Source organism: Carlito syrichta, unplaced genomic scaffold, assembly GCF_000164805.1.
Source record: "Carlito syrichta isolate Samal-C Ts95f unplaced genomic scaffold, Tarsius_syrichta-2.0.1 Scaffold87996, whole genome shotgun sequence".
NCBI lineage: Eukaryota > Metazoa > Chordata > Mammalia > Primates > Tarsiidae > Carlito > Carlito syrichta.
The window spans coordinates 145,089-167,737 of record NW_007032092.1 but is presented as its reverse complement, the minus strand read 5'-3'; the positions used below and the strand labels follow the sequence as shown (position 1 = coordinate 167,737).

Here is a 22,649-nt window from a genome sequence, read left to right as displayed (position 1 = left end):
GTAGGCCTAAGAGGATATTCTGCAAAATTTGGACTTTATTTGAGTATAAGAATTCCACCAATATGGGCTTTGCTTTCCCTTTAAACAACATGCCATGCTTTCAGAATGATGCCTTTGAAATAAATCCTGTTTGAGTAATGTTTCTCTTGGACTCATAAAATCTTTATGGAAATCTTTTCTCATCTCATAGACTATGAGAAGAAAGAGAAAGTCAGAACCACTGAGCTAGAAGTAGAGAATGCAGTTTTTTCTCATATGTGGGTCACACATTTAATGTAAATAGTTTTTAAATGCAAATCCAATACTGACTACACATTAGCTCAAAAATCCTAGCTCTATCCAAGTGCTGAATGTGTGAGTTAAGATCTCTTAATCTCTGATTAAAGAGTAGGTGGTATGAAAACGTATCCATTCAGATAGAAAGTTAAAATGTTAAAGATTTGGTAATAGCCATACTAGGAATAAGAACACAAATAATGATAGAAATAAAACAACAGTTTAGTGCCCCCACTTCTCAAAAAAGGAGAGAGGGTGAAACAGCAGATTAGTGGAACTGAGCTCTCAACTCAGTTATGCAAAGGTGCACTGCCTTAGGAGCCATGCATTTATTTAACACACATTTTTGAGTGCCCAGTGTATAATAGGCATTATGCTAAGACCTTAGAGAAATCATCATCTTTGGTCTCCATGAGGTCACAATCAGTGCTTGCCCAACCACTGACCAGCTGTTGACCTTGAGCAATTTACTTAACCTTCCAAGTCTCAGGTTTCTCATTTTACAATTTCAGATAGTAGAATCTCACAACATTCTTGTGCAGATTAGATAAGGTAATACTTGCAAAGCACCTTGCACAGAACTTAACACACTCTAAGCTCTCAGTGAATATTACATATTAGTATCAGGTGTGATGTACTATGCTATGTTTTTTATATTTATGATCTCATTTATTTTCTGATTTATTCTATACCTGTCGCATTGAGTAGTTTTAATGTACCCTTTACACAGGCGAAGACAATGGGGCTCAGGAGAATGGGGTAATCCAGCTTGCCCATATCCATACAGTTAGTGTAGACAGAGTTCAAAGCCAGTTATTTCTTCCTCTAAAGCCAGTGCTCATAATTACGGTGATGCTGGCTAGAGCAGGCATTGGGGATAGACCAACCCTCCATATCAACTTTCCAAGTAGTAAGACAAAATCCACTTTCATCTGCACTGGCATTTTTGAGAAGGCAAAGTCTAAGGGAATGAGGTGAGCTAATGACTCAGGTGCTTGTGACTTTTAAGTCAAAGGCACTTGTGGGTCGCTGGAAATGCAGAGGATAAATCCTAACCCTTGGGAGAGTAGGCCCAAAGCCTAGCCATCCGGAAAGAGTTTCACCAGGCACTCAGTCCAGGAGGAAGTAAGAATAGAGACCAGAGACTGGAACAGACCAGTCAGGCAGATAGACCACACTCAGGTGGGGTGGTTAACGACCAAGGCTGCAGGGATTCAGGCTTGGTTCATATCACCTTAGACTGGGGAGGGGAGATTTCCGAAATCCACTTGACAAGAGGGAACGGGGCTCATGATGAAAGTGTCTGTAGGAGACTCATTGTCACTAGGGCAGGGCATGTGTACCCTGAATATGTGGCTAAGCAAAGGCTGGGAAAAAGCTGGTATCACAGAAGCTGCTGTCGCACACACTCCGTTTGTAACTTCCAACTGAGACAACTCTGATTGTGCTGGTCTATGTTCCATGGAGCAGGGACAATGGGGGTTCTGAATTAGTGACAACACATTGTTACCTTGGTGGTAAGAATGTGCTCTTTCTTTTAGTTCAAGAGCTTATGATTCAGGCTTGTGGACTCACATAAATATATATTCTCTTTGCTTTCCTCCCTGTGGTAAACGGACCACAAAGCACAACAATACTTCTCCCCCCTCCCCAAGCCTGTCCCATAGACAATGGGAGCTATTTGGATTCCCTTGATCGAAATTGGAAAGGTCACTTCTCAATAATGTCTTTGGAACTTGCTTTTCCCATTGGTGACAATCCCAGGCTGTCCCGGGGCCTCCCTAAGGTGTCCTTCCAGCTCTGACCTTCCATGGGTGTCTTTCAAACACAGAGAATTTGGCCAGCCATCAAGCAGGTAAACCAATCAATGAGGGCTGTTCATTGAACCGTGCTCCCTGGGCCTCTGTATGCTGCTTTCAACCCCTGCTGCCACTGTCAGATCAATGGGGGAAGCAGGTGGCTGTGCCATGTCATAACAATGGCTCCTTTGAAGAGATTTTGCTCAGTCCTTCTCCTTTAAGCTGGGATGGTCAGAAGAAGCTGTGCCCAACACCCCAGCAGCCCAGGGGGAAGCCCTTGTTGGCTTCTGATCCAAGTCAGCAGGGGTCTCTGGAATGGACCACGTACTGGCCTCCCATTTCTCTGTGAAATTGCCTGTCCACATTAGAGGGAAGTATGGTTGCTCACTTCTTGCTTACATGGAGCCCATGGGGTGCTGGCGTCATCTCCCACTGGAAAGTGTGTTGTGTCTGAGAAAAGAAAGCAGGATTTCAGGTTATTTCCAATGCCTTGCCTTCATGCAGTCTGGCCTCATAGGGTGGCTCTTGGCTTAGAAAGCAGAGGATTTATCGAAAAAACACACGGAACAGGAAATTCTGGAGAGCAACTTTTATGTGTGTATTACATGGTCTTTTCCCCTTCTCTGTACCTGTCAGTCAGTACACAAAGTCCTAAATGGCCACTCAGCCCCTGAGTCTGCCCAACCTTCTAACTCTAGGGACTCAGTTGACTGAATCCCAGTTTCTATATCTCTTAATTTATCGAGAGAGAATTTGATTCTCATTGGTCAAGTGTCCATTTCTTGTCTAATCAGCAGAAGCTATGAAAGGGCCTGTCAAGCTGGTACCAGCACAGCTGCAGGAGCCCATTCCCCCAGCAGGGCAGTCCTGAGAACAGGGTAGGTCTTGGCAAGCAACCCAAGGCACATCTTATACACTGGCTTAACTGCTCTCTCTTCTCTTTGGTCTCCCTCAAGAGGTAATAGAGAAAAGTATTCTTTTCATTCACCTCCTTGAGCTAAACAAAATAATACAGACTTAGGGCCTGGCACTTGGTGAAGAGAACTTGAGAGCAATTTCAGGGTGTCTTCATCACTACAGTGTTGTCTCTCTGGCTTTCAGTCTGCAAAAAGGAGCTCTGTAAATACCAGGGATTTTGTGATTATTATGAGTCCTCTAAGCAGCTAAATTTCCCAAATTCTCAGAGTTGTAATGCCTTGGGATTTAGAGATATAATTAAGACCAGATGAGCCTCACAAAGGTTGATGGTGAGGATCTGGGATTGCATCAAGCAGCAAAGAGAATTTTGATGTATGTTTTAGGTCTTCACCTCCCCCAAATGGTAGTGGGACGAGGACCGGAGGGGGTCATTGGCATTCAGGACCTCGATTACTGGAGTCTCTAGGCCTAGCAGTCCTGGCTTGTCATTATCCCAGAATTTGTGGCACAGCCTACACACCCACTCAACAGGTTAGGAAGAGGCAGTGTGGAGTCAGCCTTGGGCTGGGTGCCATGGCCACCCTCAACAGCTTTCCACTGCTACGGGACTGAAGGAGACGGGCCAAGTCTGGCCCATTTCCCCTTGGGCAGCCATTTGCCTTCTGCCCACGCATCAGTCTTGCCAAAAGAGGGATTGTGCTGCAGCACTGGGCCATTCCCCAACCCTCTTTAGTCTCTACACATTTTCCAGTGTTTTCCTCGGACTTGAGTACTTACTGAAGGTGAGGAAATACCAATAAGGCAATACTGTGTTTTATTTTATCTATTGACTGTAGCAACCTGAATCTATATTATCTGTCATGCCAAGAATGTGTTGACCTTCTACAATGAAATGAATGCTCTCCGAACCAGAGCCAAGCATGCAGCTTAGACCCTTTCACAAGCAAAAGTCTGGGGCCTGGGGAGTTCCAGGGCATTAAATCACCATCAGAATATGACTAGCCTCTTGAAGCTTGTGATTTGGGGCAGCCAGGGAAGGCATGGAGCAGTGACCCCAAACTACCATGAGAGGTGGTAGAGGAAAGTGCTGGAGCCAGGATGCCTGGGTTCTGCTACTTGATAGCTGTGTGACCTCAGATAAGTTGCTTAACCTTTCTATGCCTCCATCTTCTCACCTACAAGATGGAAGTTATAACAGCATCTATCTCATGGGGTTACTGTATTAGATGAGTTAGTACATGTGAAGTACTTAGATCATCGCCTGGCATGCAGTAAGTGTTCAGAGTGGCATCTGTTTCCCAGGTGCTGCATAGGTGCTTTATGTCTACTCATTTTATTCTGACAATAACCCTGGGAAACAGCTTTTAGTGTTCCCATTATGCAGAAGAAGAAACTGAATCTCTGATGTTTAAAAAATTTTCGAGGGCTATAAAGCCGGTAGGTGGCAGGGACACTTTCCCAAAGTGCAGATGTCTGACTCCAAATCCTGTATTCTTTATCCTGCATGGTCAGCCTGGCTTCCCATAATCACAGCCTCTCCCCTCCAGTCTCCCTGCCAAGTCTCTTGGTATCCACTTGAGTTTCAGAGACCCTGAAATCTCAGCGTCACTTCCCAGCTGTGAGACAACTCAGGCCAGTTTCTTAATCTCCCCGAGCCTCAATTTCTTTACTTCTATAAAGGAGCACAATAATAGAGCCTACTGAGAAGGAGAACAGCAGCCTCTGATGGCTGGAAGCTAGCCTGGCAGTATCAGTTAGGCCTTGTTCTACCAGGAGCTGACCTGGCACCCAGGCCTAGGCCTTGGGGTTCTCCTGCTGACTATAAACTATTTCACTGAATGTCAGTGCCAGACGAGGCCACTCTAGGGCCGTGATGGATTAAGACAAAACAAGCCCATTTCAAAATCATGTCTGAGCTCAGATGAAAACAAGAACATTACTCAAAATACAAAATGATCTAATAACCCCATCCCTCCACCTCTTGGCTAATGTGAGTGATGGCTGCTTCTTTACCAATTACAACTTGAGGCTTACTTCCTTCCTCCCACCTTCTACATAAAATGTACTAAGTACCCAATCATAGAATCACACCTACTTCTGGACAGTATCCAATCCAGGGCAGAGCTCTGCTTCCTTGAACCCTGCCCAAAATCACCCAACACAAGCCCAAATCCTACAATAAATTCTTTCCAGCACCTTCTGACTGAGACACTCCACAGCTTCCTGCAATGTGAATTTTCCCTCACTGCCACCAATGAACCCAATTTTGTTCAAGTACAGGTTGATCCTGATGGTCTTAGGCTGGAAGCTGACACTACCTCTGAAGTTATATGTGATGATGGCTGGAGAGAACTTAGAAATAGGGCACATAGTAAGTGCCCACTGCGTGCTCATTATTAGCATTATGTTTATTACAAGAAGTGCCCTTCCTTTTTGGACAGAGCTGGGGAGCACCTATTAACTTGCACTAGCCAGTCCCCTGCTTTTCTGAAGTCCATGCAGATACCCTCTTATGTTTTTCCTGAGCACTGTAGCATTCCCTTGTGCAAGTCACCAATATTTACTAAACACCACAAACCTCCAACCTAGGAAGACCATTTTGCCCATGATATTAGGGATTGCTATTTGCCCTGTCTTTGGGCCCCTCATGGAGAACATCCTCTAAGGGTGTTTAGACAACACAGAGGGGCTTAAGGGAGCCAGATTAGCAGGACAGTAACAATCCAGCTTTAGCAGCCCCTTCCCACTCCCTGGCAGTGTAGACACTCTGTACATGGAAATTCCCTCACCCCCTTGCCAGAGCTGTGGAGGCCAGAGGAGCCTGGTCAGATTCTTCAGCATGAATGTACTCGCAGCTGCATCAGTGAGGATCAGCCCCAGGGACCACAGAGTTCTTCCATGCCACTGCTGCTCACTGCAGATAATGCATTAAAAACACAGAGCCACATCTGTTCGTCATAACATGGGTATCGAGGAATTTACGTGGCTCATAATGACAGGGGTTGTGGAGAGGAAAATGCTCATTCTGACTGTGAATCACAGGCACAGCTGTGAGCAAAGAGCTAGAGGTATGGTTTCTGGTGCCCATCAGACTCTCTTGGTGCCAACCAAGCCCTTCCTGGGAGGCACCAAGGGATAGGTCCAGGTATTTCTCTGGAGATACCAGACTCCATAACCAGTCAAGCACAGAGTGTGTGTTCAGGTGCCCAGAAGGTCTTCTGGGCCAACCTGAGGTTTCAGAATAGTTCCTGAGAGAAGGAAGGACCAACCACTGCCAGGCACAGGACAGGAGAAATAGGTACGCTCATGATTTCATTGTTCGTGTTCCAACAAGCATGAACTAGCACCTCATCTGATGTTTAAGTCAAGTCTGTAAAATGTGTGTTCAAAGTAAATACCTCACTGGATTTTCAAATCAAGATAATTACATTAAATTGCTTCAAGCAGACTAGGCATAGAATAGATATTTGATAAAAGTTTGCTGCTGTGATTTTACTCCATGTGAAGTGCTGTGTTAGATTAGGGCACCAAGATAAATAAGGCAAGGTCCCTGCCCTCCCCTACCAGTTGGGAAGAACATGGCTATAATGTGCTGCATGTTAGGATGGCAATGTATGGACTTACATAAGCTGTGATGGAAACACAGAGGGGGTGAGAGGGTCAGAGAGAGCTTCCTGGAGTAAGGAATACCTGACTGAAGTACTATAGGACAGGTGGAAGTTTACCAGAACTAAAGGTAGGAAGGATGATCCCAGCAGGAGTAGCATATGCCGAGGTCCTGGGGAATGGGGGAAAGCATAGTGTTTCCAGGGGGATACAGCATAGCAGGACCTTAGGGTGAGTGCATTAGGTATCTATTACTGTGTCATATACCACCCCAAATCATTATGGCTTGAAACATTGATTAGCTCATATTGTCTGAGTGTTAGGAATCTAGGTGTGACAGCTGGGTTCTCTGACTTAAGATTTCTCATAAGGCTGTGGTCAAGGTGTCCATCAGGGCTGCAGTCATCTCAAAGCTCAGCTAGGGGAAAGGATTGGCTTCCAAGCTTATTTACATGGTTGTTTGTAGTATTTGGTTTTCCGGTGCTATTGACTAGAGACAGCCCTCAGCTCCTTTCCATGGGGTGGCTTTCAACACAGCTGCCTGCTTTGCTTCATCAGAGCCGGCCAGAGAAAAGAGACACCGAGAGAGGATAAGACATCAGCAACACTCTTTTATAACCTGATATCAGAAGTGACATCCCATGGCTTTTGCTGTATTCTATTCATTAGATGCAAGTCACTAGGTCCAGCCCACACACAAGGGGAGGAGATTGCACAGGACGTGAATGCCAGGAGAAATAGAAGATTTATAGTCATTTCTGAAGCTGCCTACCACAATCTGCCCCCTAGTCCCCAATGATTCATGTCTCTTCCACATGTAAAATACAATCACTCCTTCCCAAGGTCTCCAAACATCTCATCCCATGATGGCATCAACCAAAAGCCCAGAATCTTATCACTGAAATCAAGTCCAGGTTTGATTAAGGCTCTTGGGTATATAGTTCCTTAAGTACAAGTTCTAGAATACTGCTACTCTGGAGCTGGTGTTCTGCAAAACTAAAGAGATAAGCTATATATCCCTGCCTCCCCCCCATCCGTCTGGCTTGCATGCCTAACATACAATGGTTGGATAGGCACAGGGTAATGGAACAGACGTTCCTACTCGAAAGGGGGAAAATGTGAGGTGCAAAGGAGTCACTGGTCCACAACAATTTTGAAATCAAGCCAGGAGAATGCCGAAAGTTTCTAGATTAGGTTTCAAAGCCTGGGAATACTTCTCCTTGACTCTTATCTCTACCTTCTAAGCTCTTGGTTCTTCTGTCTGAGTCGTCCTCTTTGGTGAAAGGACACTTGTTTGAAACTGACTTGTTTTCTCAGCCTACTTCCTGCTGAGAATTTTGGGGGTTGAATGACTCTTTTCATTTTATACTATCTCTGTCCCTTTCTGTCCCAGCTGTGTTTCTTCTAATAAAAGTTTTCTCAAAAACATATGGGTCATCTATAAATCTCACTATTACACAAAGCCAAACCCACAAATTTCTTTGAACTAATCCCTTCTTAACCAGAGCCTCTTGCTAAGATGGCCAAGAGATAGCCCTTATGCTTCCCAGAGTCACTACTGTTTGAGCTAGTGCATCTGTGAGGCCTACACTGATCTCCTTAAAGGACCTTTGTGTGACAGAATAATACCATAATCATTTGATCTTTCTCAGGTCCTAAACAAAGGTTACATAGTCACACCTTCAGCTTCATCTCCAGACTACCTTTTCTTGACAGTGCTCTAAAGCCATTTCCTAATTTTAACTTCTTTTTCTGTGTTGGAGGCTGATAATTTTCAAAGCTATCAAATCCTGTCTCCTTTTGCTTAGATGTTTTACCTCTTTTCTCATGTAAGCAGTAAGAAAAAAATCATTTCCAACACTTTGTGTGGACATTTCCATAGCTAAATCACGAGGTTTATTAGGCCTGTGCTCTGTGGCCCATGTAATTGAAGACAGCAATGGTATTGTTACCATTACTTAACTAGAATCTCTTTCCTCCATGCTATGGTTTGAATGTCTCCAAAATTTGATGCATTGGAAACTTAATCCCCAATGTGGCCACATTGAAAGGTAAGGCCTTTCAGAGGTGATTGGATCACAAGGGTTTTGCCCTCATGAATGGAATAATCCATTCATAGATTAATAGACTACTAGGTTATCATGGGAGTGGAACTGGCAGCTTTATATGACAAGAAATAGAGACCTGATTATAGCGTGTTGACACTCAGCCCCCTCGCCATGTGACTCTGTGCTACCTGCAGCCTCCATAGCATTCTTGCCAGAAGGAAGACCTTCACTAGATGCATCCCCTCAGCCTCAGACTTTTCAGCCTTTGCTACTTTAAGAAACAAATTTCTTTTCTTTATAAATTACCCATTTTCAGGTATTCCATTATAAGCAAAAGAAAACAAACTAAGATACTCCAGTTGCCAATAAAATGTTTCACATTTCCTTGTGCGCTCCCACCAGCAGCATCCTCAAAGTCCAGATTTCTACAGTCTCTTTGAGGCATTGAAGATCTCTTATTAGCTCCTCAAAACACTTCCAGCTTCTTCCAACTGTCAGGTCCAGAGATACCTCACATGTGTAGGTATATGTCATGGTACTATCTCACTCTTGATACCAAAGTCTGTATATTCCCCTCTCAGGTGCATCATTCAGTTTGTAACAGATAGCCTGAGGCCTGAGTGGCATGAAACAGCATTTATTAGTTTCCTTGGGTCAAGGTTCAGGCATGGCTTAGCTGGGTCTGTCCCAAGGGTACAGTGAAGGAGCTAGGGACTGATCTACTTCCAAGCTTAGCTGGGGAGTGATCTACTTCCAAGCTTATTTACTTATCGGCAGGGTTCAGTTCCTCACAGGCTGTTTAACTGAGGGCCTCAGATCCTCACTGAGCATTGGCCGGAAGCCACCCTCAGTTCCTTGCCACATGAGCTTCTCCATAGGGAAGCTTTCAACATGTCACTTTGTGTCAAGCCAGTGAGAGAGAAGAACCAGAGAGAGAGAGAGAGAGAGAGAGAGAGAGGTCACACACAGCCTGTTATAACCTAACATCAGAAGTGACATTCCATCACTTTGGCCCCATTCTGTTCATTAGAAGTGAGGCACCAGGTCCAGCCCACACTCAAAGGAAGGGAATTACAAAAGGGTATGAATATCAGGAGGTGGGGATCCCTGGAGCCATTTCTGAAGGACCCTATCACAGTGAGGCCCGGTGGCCTGATTATGCCATGCCAGACACCCATAGTTGATGGGCAACCACTGAAACATTTCACTGTTGATGGGAATATCAGAAATATCTCTCAGCCAGCCAGAGCAGAGGAAGGATTAGAGATGGAACACTGGGTTGGGAGAACTGTTCCAAGGCCACTGCTCCAAGGGATGATCTCAGTAACACAGTGTTCATTGTGTCACTGTCATCTAACCCAGAGGTCAAGACCAGGCTGAAGGGTCACATGGCCCTCGCTGAGCCTTTGGCAAAGCTGTTTCTCCTACTTGAAACTGCCTTTTTGTGTGTTGTTCATGTGTTTCTAACCTATCCTTTAGAGGCAGGGCAGGCATCCCTATTCCTTATATACCAGACATTTACAAAGATGCCCCAGGTATTTCATTTATTCCCTAGCACATCTGTAGGACAGGTATTGTGTGTGAAAGTGTGACAAGAGGTCACATGACAGGACAAAGGTGTGACAATACCTTTGTGACTTCATCCTGATCACCTCATCCTTTTCATGGACCTGACCTCCAGTCATAAAGGCCCAGGAACTGGACCTTTTTGCCCCCCAAAAATAGATGCTTTAGTGGGGGCTGAAACCAACTATAAGATCCCAGTGCTGCTGTGTGACCCAGATGCCAGTTGATTGTTTTGCAACTGGGATCAACTTCTCCCTTGGGGTTTGAGGGAAAGCCAATACATATACTTATTCCCCTCTCAGGTGAAGAATCAATTGGCCAATGCAAGAGAAAGACAGATGAGGATCAGCACGTCACCTTTATTACTGATGAATGGATTAGAGAGCTACTTGGGTATGTTATGCAGTTGGGGGTGGGAGGAGAGAGAGATAAAGAGAGGGAGAGAGAGGGAGAACTGAGCATGGTCAGCTCCTCCTCCCAAACTCCCCAGTCAGACGAGTCAGGCCTCTGCAGAGTGAATGAGTGGCTAAAAGAAGAAGAATTCTTCTGTGGTCCTGAGTCCATCAGCATCAGTATGACATGCAAATTATTGGCCCAACTCCAAGAAATTATAAATCAGATTCTGGGAGTGGGGCTCAGCAATCTGTTTTCATAAGCCTTGCAGGTGATTGTAACACAAGCTCAGAGTTGAGAATCACTGGCTTAGCAGAAGTTATTCCCCATGGGAACATGAGACCTAGGAAGAGGGGTTCCCCTGGAATATTCTGCCTCCCATGCCCCCCTATTCCCTCCATTTCTGGGAAAAGGAATCACAGGTGGTTTTCACATTTGGTTTTTAGCTTACAACTGCTCCAGGGAACACTGAGTGGAGGTGCCTTTCTCTCCTCCAGAAGGGAAAGATGTCATGTGCTTGGTCTTCTAGGCTTGTCTCTCTTTCTAGCAGCCCTCGGGGAAAAGGGCATCCCCTTCTTGATATCAGGTAATTTCTTAAGACTCTAAAATGAGCAGTGACAAGAAGTCAAAGATGGAAGCAACAGCTCTCCCTACTGAAAACTCAGCGGTTCTCCGTTGTTCTTAGATTTCAGTACAACCCCTTGCCAAGGCCTATACCTTTCCAGCGTCTCCCCCTCCCCCTGCCCCATTTGTTCACACCTCCAGTCATTCTGGCTTCCCATTTTTCCCTCTAACATATCAAGCATTCCTGCCTCAGGACCTTTGCACTTGCTGTTTGGAGGACTTCTCCCAGACCTTGGCAGGCTTGGTTCCTTCTGTTCTTTAATCTAAACCCAAATGCTGTTTCCACAGAGAGCCTCTGACCACCCATTCTAAATGCCCTCTATCCTACCTGTCATTGCTTATCTTATTACCTAGGTTTATTTTACTCTGAGCACTTGACACTATCAAAAAGTGATCTGCTGTGTTTATTTGTCGGCTTGTTTATTAACCGTCTCCCCTTCATTGGAATGGGAGAGATGAGAGACCTTGTTGTATCCCTGGCACCAGAACAGTTATTGCTATATTGCAGGCATGAAATTTACATAAATATTTGTTAAATGAATGAATAAATTAATTAATGGATACATGAATACAGGAAAATGTTCTAGGAGAGAAGGATCAGAGAGGGTGACTCAGTCACCAAGACAGTGATGGGCCTTCCATCCTCTTCTCAAGGACAGGGGCACCTGAGGCCAACTGGACCTGGAAGACTGGCACCACACCAGGTTTCTGCCTCCTTTTTCTGTCATCTATTATCTTAGGTCCAGTCTCCCCCCAACTTCTCCTACTTCTTTCCTCCCTCTCCCTCCACTATCATTACGCTGCAGTCATTAGAAGCCAGCAGATTCACACCCTCCTGTTGTCTTTTTCATAAAAGACTGTTAATGGAGTTAGTTTTCAGCAGGAGCACTGCAAACTGTTGTCAAAATTCTGTCTTGGCCACCCACATTCACATAATTAATCACACAGGAAACCAGAAAGAGGTGGCATGAGGGCTGGGGCCAGGCTGTGTGGGGGCCCTCTTCCAAGAGAGGAGTGTGGCACATCACACAGCTGCTGCCCACCAAGAGCCTGCAGTTGAGGCTGGAAACAAGACAACCCAAATGGAGCCACTACAGAGTAGTATAAGTCAGGATCTAATTACCACTGGAGGGTGGGAGGGGGCTCCTCCACCTTCCAGAGGTTGGTAATAAGTGGTTGGTATCAAAGGAAAGGAAATTAAATAGGAGGGTAGAGGCTAAGGTAGAAACAAGGTTAATGACAGCCTCTTTTTAAAATTATAAGGAAGCTGGCATTTATTGAGTAATGTATTAGCTCTCTATTGCTCTGTAACAAATTACCACAGACTTAGTGCCTTAAAACAACTTACATTTATATACTTTAAACATGTATACATTTAAACATTCATTTATACAGTTACAGCAACATACATTTCTACATTTGAAATGTTTATACATTTAAACATATGTTAATACAGTTTCCACGGACCAGGAGTCCAGTAACAGCTTTGCTGGGTACATCACTTGAGGTCTTGCAAGACTGCAATCAGGGTGTCAGCCAGAGTTGAGTTCTTACCTGGTGGCTCAATTGGGGAAGGATTCATTTCCTCACTTATGTGGCTGCTGCAGCATTCAGTTCCTTGTGGTTGTAGGACTGAGTGCTTCTGTTTTATGCTGGCTGTTGGTCTGAGGCTACCCTGTGCTAGAGAGTTCCTGCAGTTCCTTGCCATTCCTTGCCACATGGGCTTCTCAAACTTGGCTGCTGACTTCATCAAGCAGCAAGGAGAATCTCTAGAGCAAATGGCTAGCAAGATGGAGTATTATATATTATTACATAATCATAATCACAGAAGTGACATCCCACCTCCTTTATCAAATTCTGTTGGTTAGAAGAAAGTGACAGATTCAACCCACATTTAATGGGAGGGAATTATACAAGGTTATGAACACCAGGAAAGGGGAGAGGATATGGAACAGCCACTCCAGAGGATGTCTACCACTGTACTTTTTAGGTGTTCAAGACTGTGCACAATACTTTGCCATATGTTACTTCATTTAATTGCTAAAACAACCTGTAAGATAGGCATTATCCCATTGCACAGATGAGAACCTGAGGCTCAAAGGAATGATAACCTGCCCTAGGTCCTGCCAAGGTTGACATGGGAACCACCATCAAATTAACTTGCACAGGCTTTGAGACTAAAGAACCAGCATCCTTGTTGTAAGGAGCAAGGGCCTGAGGGAAGCAGGGAGAGGGTAGCAAGAGGAAGAGGGGGATATGCTCCCCGTCAAGACATGGCACGATCAAGAGAGGATGGGCACGGATTGCATTTTGAGAATGAAGGAAACCGAGAGCACTTATGTCTGATGATCTCTATTTTCTCAATGAAGCAGAAAATGAGGGCGTCTCCTGAGAGGGTGGAGGTTGGGCTGGAAGGGAAGCAGAGCCAAGTTGGAATAGCAGCTGTGGGGAATGGGAAATGGGAATTTTGCCAGCACACATACAAGGTTGTCAAGTGGAATGAGGCTGCTTCCTTCATGAAGCCTGCAGCGATGGGCCTGGTGGGTGACCCCGCTCCCTCCTTCAGCACTTTATGTATTCACTTTCATCACCATTCCTTATAGTGCTGTGATTTGTGCCCAAGTCCATCTTGCCCATCAGAAGGAAAGTTCTTACAGGGCAGGAGCTTAACAGTAGTCCGTGATGTCCCTCCCCATACCCAGAACAGAGTGTAGCAAATGAGAATCCCCTATAAATCACCTGATTCCAGACCCTGAATTTCTAAACCACTCCATTATATACCTCTCATCCCCTAAAGGCTCACACAATTCTAGAGCTGTTCAAAAATATGTATTTTTACTTTTGTTTTTTAAAGTAAAAGTTCAAATAGTGCAGTAGAGTAGAATGTGTACATCTTCCATCATTGAATGGGGTCCTAGGAGGTGGAGTCAGGGAGGACTATTGCATGCATAACCTGATGATAAAAAAGCAGCTTTGCATTTTAGCCCGATCTTTTTGATGTCAAGAAGTCAAAAGAACTATTTCAAAATATTCCATTTCAGCCTTTATTGATTAATATGAAATGTTGCCCGCAGTATATTGTTACCTGAAAAATCCAGTTACTGTACAGACACTTATAGCACAATTCCATTTATGTCAAATTATAGTCAAGTAGCAGAAAAACTAAGTCAAATCATCTTAGGTAAAAAATGAAACAGGCAGCTCATCTTCAATGAAAAGTTTAGAAGAATGCTCTGATGCCACAGGGACTCCACCATCTTGGCTCATTCTCAGGCTCTGTGAGATGGCAGAGGGCTATCAACAGGCCCCTGGGCTGCACTCTCCCCTAGACTCCTTACACAAATCCTGAGATCTGACTAGAACCATTTTGGGTCACATGCCCGTCACTGAGTTAATTACTGTAGTCAGGAAGATTCTGTCCTCTGAGTGAGCATCAGTCACCAAAGGGAGTCAGGGTGCTGTGACCAAGAGGAAGAATGGATGCCAGGTGGCTATAAGTTTGTATGTCATGCTTACATCCACTGAAAAATGACTGAATACTCCAAGCCTGGGAGCTAGTCAGAACTGCCCACTTCTTTTCTTTTTTCTTTTTGTAAAATCATAGACAAGCTCCTGACTAAGTGTTTTGTCATGTTTCTCCACTAGGACCTAAGATGGGAGCCTGAACTAAATAAACTCTAGGACTTCTGGTCCCAGCAGTCTGCTCAGTCTTGCCACCCTTCTCACCAGAGCCAGGCCTTGTGTTGCTGCACCTGATCCAAGTAGGGTCCTCCAACCTAATCACCACTATACCTCCATGACTGGAGATTCCCACCCACTGGCCCAAACCATATCATTTGGACACTGCTGCCAGCATCTCTTAAAGCCAGCTCCTCCCCTCTCCTCCTCTCCCTTCCCCTCCTTAGGATCAGTTTCCCTGCTCCACTCTTCCTCCATTTGGCCACTCACTTCTCCAAAGCAGTAGCTACACTCCTCTAACACCACACATGAGACCAGGGACAGGCAATACAGTTGAATGGCATTTTATTTTTTCCAGTTGTATCCATCAGCTTTTGACTTACACAGAATTCCCTCTGTGCTGGTTCCTAGCCAACATTTGGCACTTCTTTCTAGCTCTGCGATGTTTATGGTAGGCCATGAGTTCTTCTTGGTACTTAGCTCTCAGGACAGCTGCTCTCTGTTTATACGACTGCTTCTCCATGTCCATCGTTGAAGACCACATCTTCCCTGTGGCCTTGGCCACCTCCACCACTGACCAATTTGGGTGCTCCCCCTTCAGCTGGGCATAGTGGTCTTGGCAGAAGAGTAGAAAGGACGATGGAGGCCGTCTGGGTGCCTGGGGGTCCCGCTTTCTCCGTTTCTTCTTCTTGCCCATGTAATTCATCATTTCTTCCTGGTATCGGACTTTGTCGAGCTTGGCTAGGACTTCATATTTGGCCTTTTCATGCTTTGGGATGGATCTCCATTTTTCTGAACACTTTCTAGAGAACTCTTTAAAGTCAATGTAGGTATTTGGCTGCTGTTCCTTAAATTTGTTTCTGTAATTCAGAAAAAAGTGGATGTAAGAAGAGACATTTGCCTTGGGCCTTGGCTGGATTTCTTTTCCCATGTTCATGAGGTCATTTTTTTCTGGATGCAGTAACTTAGACAGCAGACTGTTGTCCTCGCACTCGAGGAGCAATCTAGAAGGTGCTCTACTTGTGGTGAATTTTTCTCTCTGCAAGAACTGTAGTTAGGAGTCAACCTTTTCAGTAGTGGTGGCATTGTGTGGTCAGAGGAAGGAAATTGTGACATCATCCACAAGTTGGCCAATCCAGTGGCCAACACCTGTGTGTATTTGCATACAGATACTCTTATTGGTTGGTTGCTTGAGGTCAATTTTTGCCTTTCATGAGAGATGATGGTTCATCCACAGAAGGCCATGAAGCACCTTTTCCCCTCTGGGAAATAGCTCTCCTTGGCTTCCTAGAGGCAGTGGGTTTTTCTCAGCTCTGGGGGCTTTAAATCTTTCAGGTGTAGTAACAAGCCATGGGGTCTGCCTTCCTCACTATAGGATTGTCAGGATGCCGCATCATCCCTTCCAAAGACAGGCTGGAAATAATGAACACGAGGAGGCGGCTGGCTCCAGGGCTGTCATGATAAAATGTGAAGTCTTTCTGTTTGCCTTGAACAGTGGCAGCTCATGCCATACAAAGGGTTTAGTAGTAACTCTAAAAGTAATCAGGTATGACAGCTGCAACTTGATTCCTGTCAGGACAAAGTTGTCTAATTTAAAACCAGAGCACTTGGGCTATGAGTCTGAACTCTTCATTTCTCTGTAGAAATTTGAGGAGAAAGAGAGATGAGAACTTTGAGATTTTGTTAATTACACTTGAGTTCATGAAAATGAGATTGAATTCTTAGCACATGAGGAGACCTTCCCACTCTCATGGGAAGGGTCCCGGTTTCTGAGGGTTAAAGCACAAAACTATAAACAGCTACAAACTAGTTGGCTTCTAGCTTTTTGTAGAAGTTGTTGCAAATATTCCACTAGTCTTCCAACTGGAAGGAAAAGAAAAGAAAAGAAAAATGTTTATTTGGCCTTCAGATACTACAAGGTTCTTGCTTATATGGCACTGGATTTAACATAACTTAGTGGTTGGTGATAACTTCAAGTTTATAGGACTAGGAAACTGAGTTTCATGAACATAAAAAGTAACATGTTCATGGTCAAACAACTGCTAACATGTTGAATTGCAGGCTTTGAGCCCCGATTGCCTGACTTAAGCCTATGCTTCATTCTGCCTACATAGAACTGTTTCCTGGGTGGGGCCAAGGGTTCATATGTGTCATCTCAGCAACTGAGCCCAACAAGGAAACTTGCCTAAGACTAGACCACATTTTGATTTTTTTGCCAATTCTATTCCCAGGCCTCTAAGTCTGACTTCAACTTTTACCTTCTGTGAAAGAAATATGGAAACGGATTAGTGTCTCCAATCCTGAATTCTAGCCCCACCTCTGCTATGAGGTGGCTGGGCAGTCTAAGCCATCCTCTTCCTCCTAGTGAAACTGTAATTTCTCATAAATTGAGCATTTTAGACTAGTCAGAGAAGCCCCTCCAGTTAACAAGCTGAAGTTCTGTAGCTAGATTTGGGGGGCCTATAAGACATCAGATGCTGATCAAGAAAGTCTTGGCTAGTAGGGGAGTCTGGCAATGGGGACAAATTACTCTAGCCTAGGTAGCTTTTCTCACTCTGGGTCTTTCTCCCAAGGGGTCAGAGGTTGGCTTCCTGTTTTGTTGGACATGAGCTGGGTTGCAGAGATGAATGGAACACAACTCCTTCCTGAGATCAAAAGATGGGGCATGAGGAAGAACTTTAACTAAGTCTACACTTATTAATCAGACTGGCTCAGGTACCCCCCCGCATACACACATACACACACAAGCACGCACGCACACACAGCAGCTTATCTGCCTCTGTCCATAACCTTCTGCCCTTCCCAGATGATAAGATTCAGGAAGATTAACCCTGTGATAACCATCCAGAGGCAAGCAGATACAGGAAGAGAAGGCAGTTAAAGGTAAATGCTATGTCAACCTTTTGGTGTTTGGGTCAAACTCCCAACTTTGAAGAAGAAGCAGGGGAATTCCTTGTTTAGGGGAGCTTATTCCTAAACCTGGCTTTCTGAGCCAGTACTGTATGCTGGGTATCTAAGGTTTGCCCTTCCAGATCCTTCCTCCAGCTTTCTCTTTTCAACCTTCTCTGACTGGGAAGCTGACCTGTATGGGCCATATCAATGAGTCCCACATCCTCTGGCTTCCATTTCTGTTTGTCCACTGGGGACCCTCAGCAGGAGATCAAGGATGGAAGAAGGTAAGATGGAGCGTTTATTCTCCTGGCTCCCTCCCTGCAGGGTCACTTGGCTCTTTGTCCCTGGACTAAAGGCCACTGCTTCTCTTGAGGTATCCTCTCTCTAAATGACCTTCTCCTTCTAGGTTCAGACATTGCTCCATCTAGGTTCAGACATTGCTCCCCTTCCCCTCCTGGCTCAGGTGGTAAGATCTCTGCTTTTATTAGCCTTTGAATTCTATGCTGCTTTCCTATAATCTGTGACCTTGCTACACTCTGCCCTCACCTTTGTCAATAGTCTTTTTATTAAACACTCCTTGAATTATACTAATTTGAGCAGCCATCTGTTTCCTGCTGGAACCCTGACCAAAGTACCATTTTCCAGCCTTCCATCATGTAGGCATCAGTTCAAAGGAGAAGGGTAATGAGCTTCTGGAGACCCAGAAGTCACACAACCTAGAGTGGTCTGCAGAGACAAGCATGCCCAGGAGGACAGTACACGACAAGACCACATGCCTAGAGGAGGCATCTAATCTTCCTTGGGTTATGAGATGACCTCTAGCAGGGTGTTGGTTGAGAGGGCCAGATAGGAAATATGTTAGTCTTTATGGATCACAGAGTTTCTGTTGCAAGAACCCAACTCTTCCATTGTAGCTCAAAAGTAGCCATAGACAATACGTCAATGAATGCCTGTGGCTAGGTTCTAATTCCAATATATTTACAAAAACAGGCCATAGGCTGGGGGTCATAAATCGCTGACTCATGGTCTAGAGATGTGAGTACAGTATTTTCATACATTTCAATTGCAGTCTACAATAAAAAATACATTTTACATCATTACTCATTTATACACATACATATGTAGCATTTATATAATGTTTAATACAGCCTCTGTTCTAAGCACTTTACGTATGGGGTGCCAAAAAATGTATACATATTTTAAGAGATGTTATCTATGTATTATTTTTCAAAGTTGAATTAAATTATGGTAGCATTGTGTAGTATGATATTCACTCAACCGTGCATCTGCCATTTTCTGTGACTGCCCTGCCTGTTGCATGGTGACACTAGTATTCATTTGATTAATGCCATCTTTTGAGAAAACATCATATTTAAGTGTATATACGGGTTTTTTTAGCATCCCGTATGTCAATTCATTCAATCCTCATAACAATCCTACAGGGGGTGTTTTCTTTTTATTCCCCATTGCAAGGATAGAGGTAGAAAAATACAGAAAGGTTAGAGATAAAAAGTGTCGTGTGTGTGTGACATACTCTTCTATTGTTATAGTTGCCTCTACTTTATTTTGTGTTTTAAAATGCAGCCCACAGACTGATACCCTGACCCACTGATGGATCACACTCCATGGATTGATTTGAAAAAATACTATCAGGCAGGCTGGAAGAGAGGTCCCACCTTGGAGACTGTGAGATCCTCTTTACTTGGTGGCAATAGCATGACATGGAAAGATTGTGGCCTTTGGAGCCAGACACATTTAAGTTCAAATTCCAGCTTCGCCATTCACTAGCTAGGTAACATTGGGCAAGTGTAGCTCATTACAACTACAACCACGAAAAGTAGTGAGGTGATAATAAAGCCATGAGGATTAACCAAATTGAAATAATGGGAACAGAAACAGCTGGCGCTCTCCCTCCCTGACAGCATGGGCTGGACTTAGCAAATCAGTACTAATGAATAGAACATGGAAAAGGACAAATAGTATCTTTATAGTGAAGAAAACTGGCAACCAATTGAGAAAATGTTACCAGTAACAGGTCGTGTTGATCTCACACCTCCCTTTTTATGATGCCATAATGAGAACCTCTCATTGGCATTCTTCCCAAAAAGCCACAGCCCAGGTCTACTCATGAGAAAACACTGAACAAACCCAAATCAAGGGGCATTCTACAAAATACTTGATCAGTACTCTTCAACCATGTCAAGGTCTTGAAAACCTAAGGAAAGTCTAAGAAAGTGACAAAGATTGGAAGAAACTAAAGAGATATGACTACTAAATGCAATGAGAGATGCTAAATCGAATCCTTGGACTCGAAAAAAGGGCAGAGTGGGAAACTGGGGAGATCTGAATAAAGTGCTTCATTTAGTTAACAGTATTTTACCACTGCTGAGTTCTTAGTTTTGATGCATGGACCATGATTATGTAAGATGCTAGCATTTGGAAAGCTGGGTGAGGGCTCTACAGAACATTGTTGTACCATCTATGCAACTCTATTCTGTTTGTTGTTGTTGTTGTTGTTGTTGTTTTTTGAGTTGGGAGTCTCTGTCACTCAGGCTGGAATGCAATGGCATGATCACAGCTTACCGCAACCTCAATGTCCTGGGCTCAGGTGATTCTTCTGCCTCAGCCTCCTGTATCTGGGACCACAGGCACATGCCGCCATGCCCAGCTAATGTTTTTTTTGTAGAGATGAGGCCTCCCTGTATTACTTAGGCTGGTCTCAAACTCCTGGGCTCAAGCAATCTTCCTGCCTTGGCCTTCCAAAGTGCTGAGATCAGAGGCGTGAGCTACCACACTCGGCTTCTATTCTTATTTCAAAATAAAAAGTTTTTAAAAAAACATCTTGGACAACCCGCCCGGGTCCCTTCCCAATGTGGGAGCTTTTCTGTCCTCTCAATAAATCCTTTCTCAGAAAAGAAAATCTTCCCAGCCCACAGCAATGTGCATCAGGTCTGGGACACCTGCTCTTAGTCCGTCACCTCCAAGAATCACAGGACCAGATTTTACCCTCAATTGCAGCAGCATATGCTCCTGGTATATCTCTGTCAACCTGGCAATATGTTTCTCAGACATTGGGGCATGCTGGAATCATCTAAGCTTTTAAAAATCCCAGTGCTCAGGCCACAACAAGAGCAAAACTACCTGGCAGAGGCATTTATTTGATAGATGCTTTGAAACTTCCTCTGTCCCCCTCCTGCCTCTTTTTCTGTGGAGTGGGACTCATGGGTTGTATTTGCCCTCTGAGCAAGGTGTCTGTGGTAGGCAGATTAATGACTCTCCAAGAGCATCCTAAACCCTGAAACCTGTGAACTTGTTACCTTACTTGGCAAAGGAGACTTCGTAGATGAGATTACTCAAAGGATTTTCAGATGGGGAGATTATCCTGGATTATCCGGATGGACCTGATCTAATCACACAGTCCTTATAAGTGGAGGGCAGGAGTGTCAGAGTCAGAGGTGACGTGATGACAGAAGCAGACAATCAGAGACAGAGAGAAATTTGAAGATGCTACACTGCCGGCTTTGAAGATTGAGAAAGAGGCCACAAGCCAAGAAATGCAAGCGGCCACTAGAGGCTGGAAAAGGCAAGCAAAAAGATGCTTCCCAGAGCCCCCAGAGGGGTGCAACCCTCCTGACACCTTGATCTTGTCCCACTGAAACCCACTGTAGACTTCTTACCTTCAGGATTGTAAGATAGTAAGTTTGTTTTCTTGAAGCTATGAAATTTACAGTTATGTGTTAAAGCAGCAATGGGAAACTAACAGATTAGCTTTCTTATCCAGCTGGTGGTCTGTAACTTTTCCTGCACCGCTGTTAACCCCTCTAGAGTTAATAAAGATAAAATAATTAAAGATGAAATGTTTAAATCCCCACATATTAGATTAGTTGAGGGGAGAGCATATGATCTATGTGATACTATACATTCTTCTTCACTGACTTGCTGACTCATTAAGTCACTAATTCACTCATTCGTTTACCAATTAATTCACTCTCATGCTCTCTCAGTGTATTCAGTTGCTGATGTACACACGCATACATCTCCATAAATAGTTGTTGAGTTGCAGAAGCAACATGGCTGCTTTGATGGCCAGTGGTGAGCAGAATTTGGGGTACAGATATGTCTTGGGAAGGAGGGGTAATCAAGGGCAGCATCTGAACTCTTCAGGCAGGAGGGGAAAGGCCAGGCCACGGACAGCCAACAAGGCTTCTTTAGCACTGACCTCATGCCGGGAACTGTTATCCAATCAGAAGTGACCAAGATATTTTAATAAAAATGATGATCATGCCATAGTTACCTCATCTGTGGAAGACTGAGAGTGAGATTAATTTGTCCAAGGCCACACAGCAATGGGCGGCAGAACCAGGCTTCAAACTCAGGCTTGTTTGACTCCCCAGTTCATGCGTTTAGCCTCTGCTGGTAGTTCAGGAACTCCCTTGGCTGGGTTCAGGGAAAGGAAGGAACTGGGAAGGAGCAAGGCCAAATGCCTCAGGAGGAAAGAAGGTAGAAGGATAATAAGTTGTCTAGATCTTGACATTTAAAGGAATGCAGGTGAGTCTTTTCTAATCTGGGCTGATCCTCATTCCAGACAGAGCTAGTCAATTTATCTCCAGGTCATGGGATGTTCTGAATTCAAAAGGTCAACTGTTCAGGATGGCACACAGGACTTCAGTATCTGAAGGTACTCACAGAGCCTGGGTCCACTCTCGAGGGTAGAGGCTGGTTGAAGCTGGGTGAAGTATCAGCACCCAGCTCAATGAACAGATGAGCAGGAAATGGGCCAGATGATTGGGCACAAGAATGGGATCAGCATGGTATGGGACAGGCATGCATGGCTACCTCCAACAGGATG

General features: G+C 44.5%; 1 protein-coding gene across 1 annotated transcript; it reads right to left on the bottom strand.

Moving 5' to 3' along the window:
- Positions 1-15,287: 15,287 nt before the first annotated feature.
- On the bottom strand, positions 15,288-15,991 carry HMGB4 (high mobility group box 4). Its single transcript, XM_008057732.1, has one exon. It carries the CDS (start codon positions 15,843-15,845, stop codon positions 15,288-15,290), a length of 558 nt encoding a protein of 185 aa, XP_008055923.1. The 5' UTR covers positions 15,846-15,991.
- Positions 15,992-22,649: the final 6,658 nt, after the last annotated feature.

Bases quoted from the DNA above. Each gene is read 5' to 3' on its own strand.
- HMGB4 (XM_008057732.1), bottom strand. From the start codon at position 15,845: ATGAACATGGGAAAAGAAATCCAGCCAAGGCCCAAGGCAAATGTCTCT.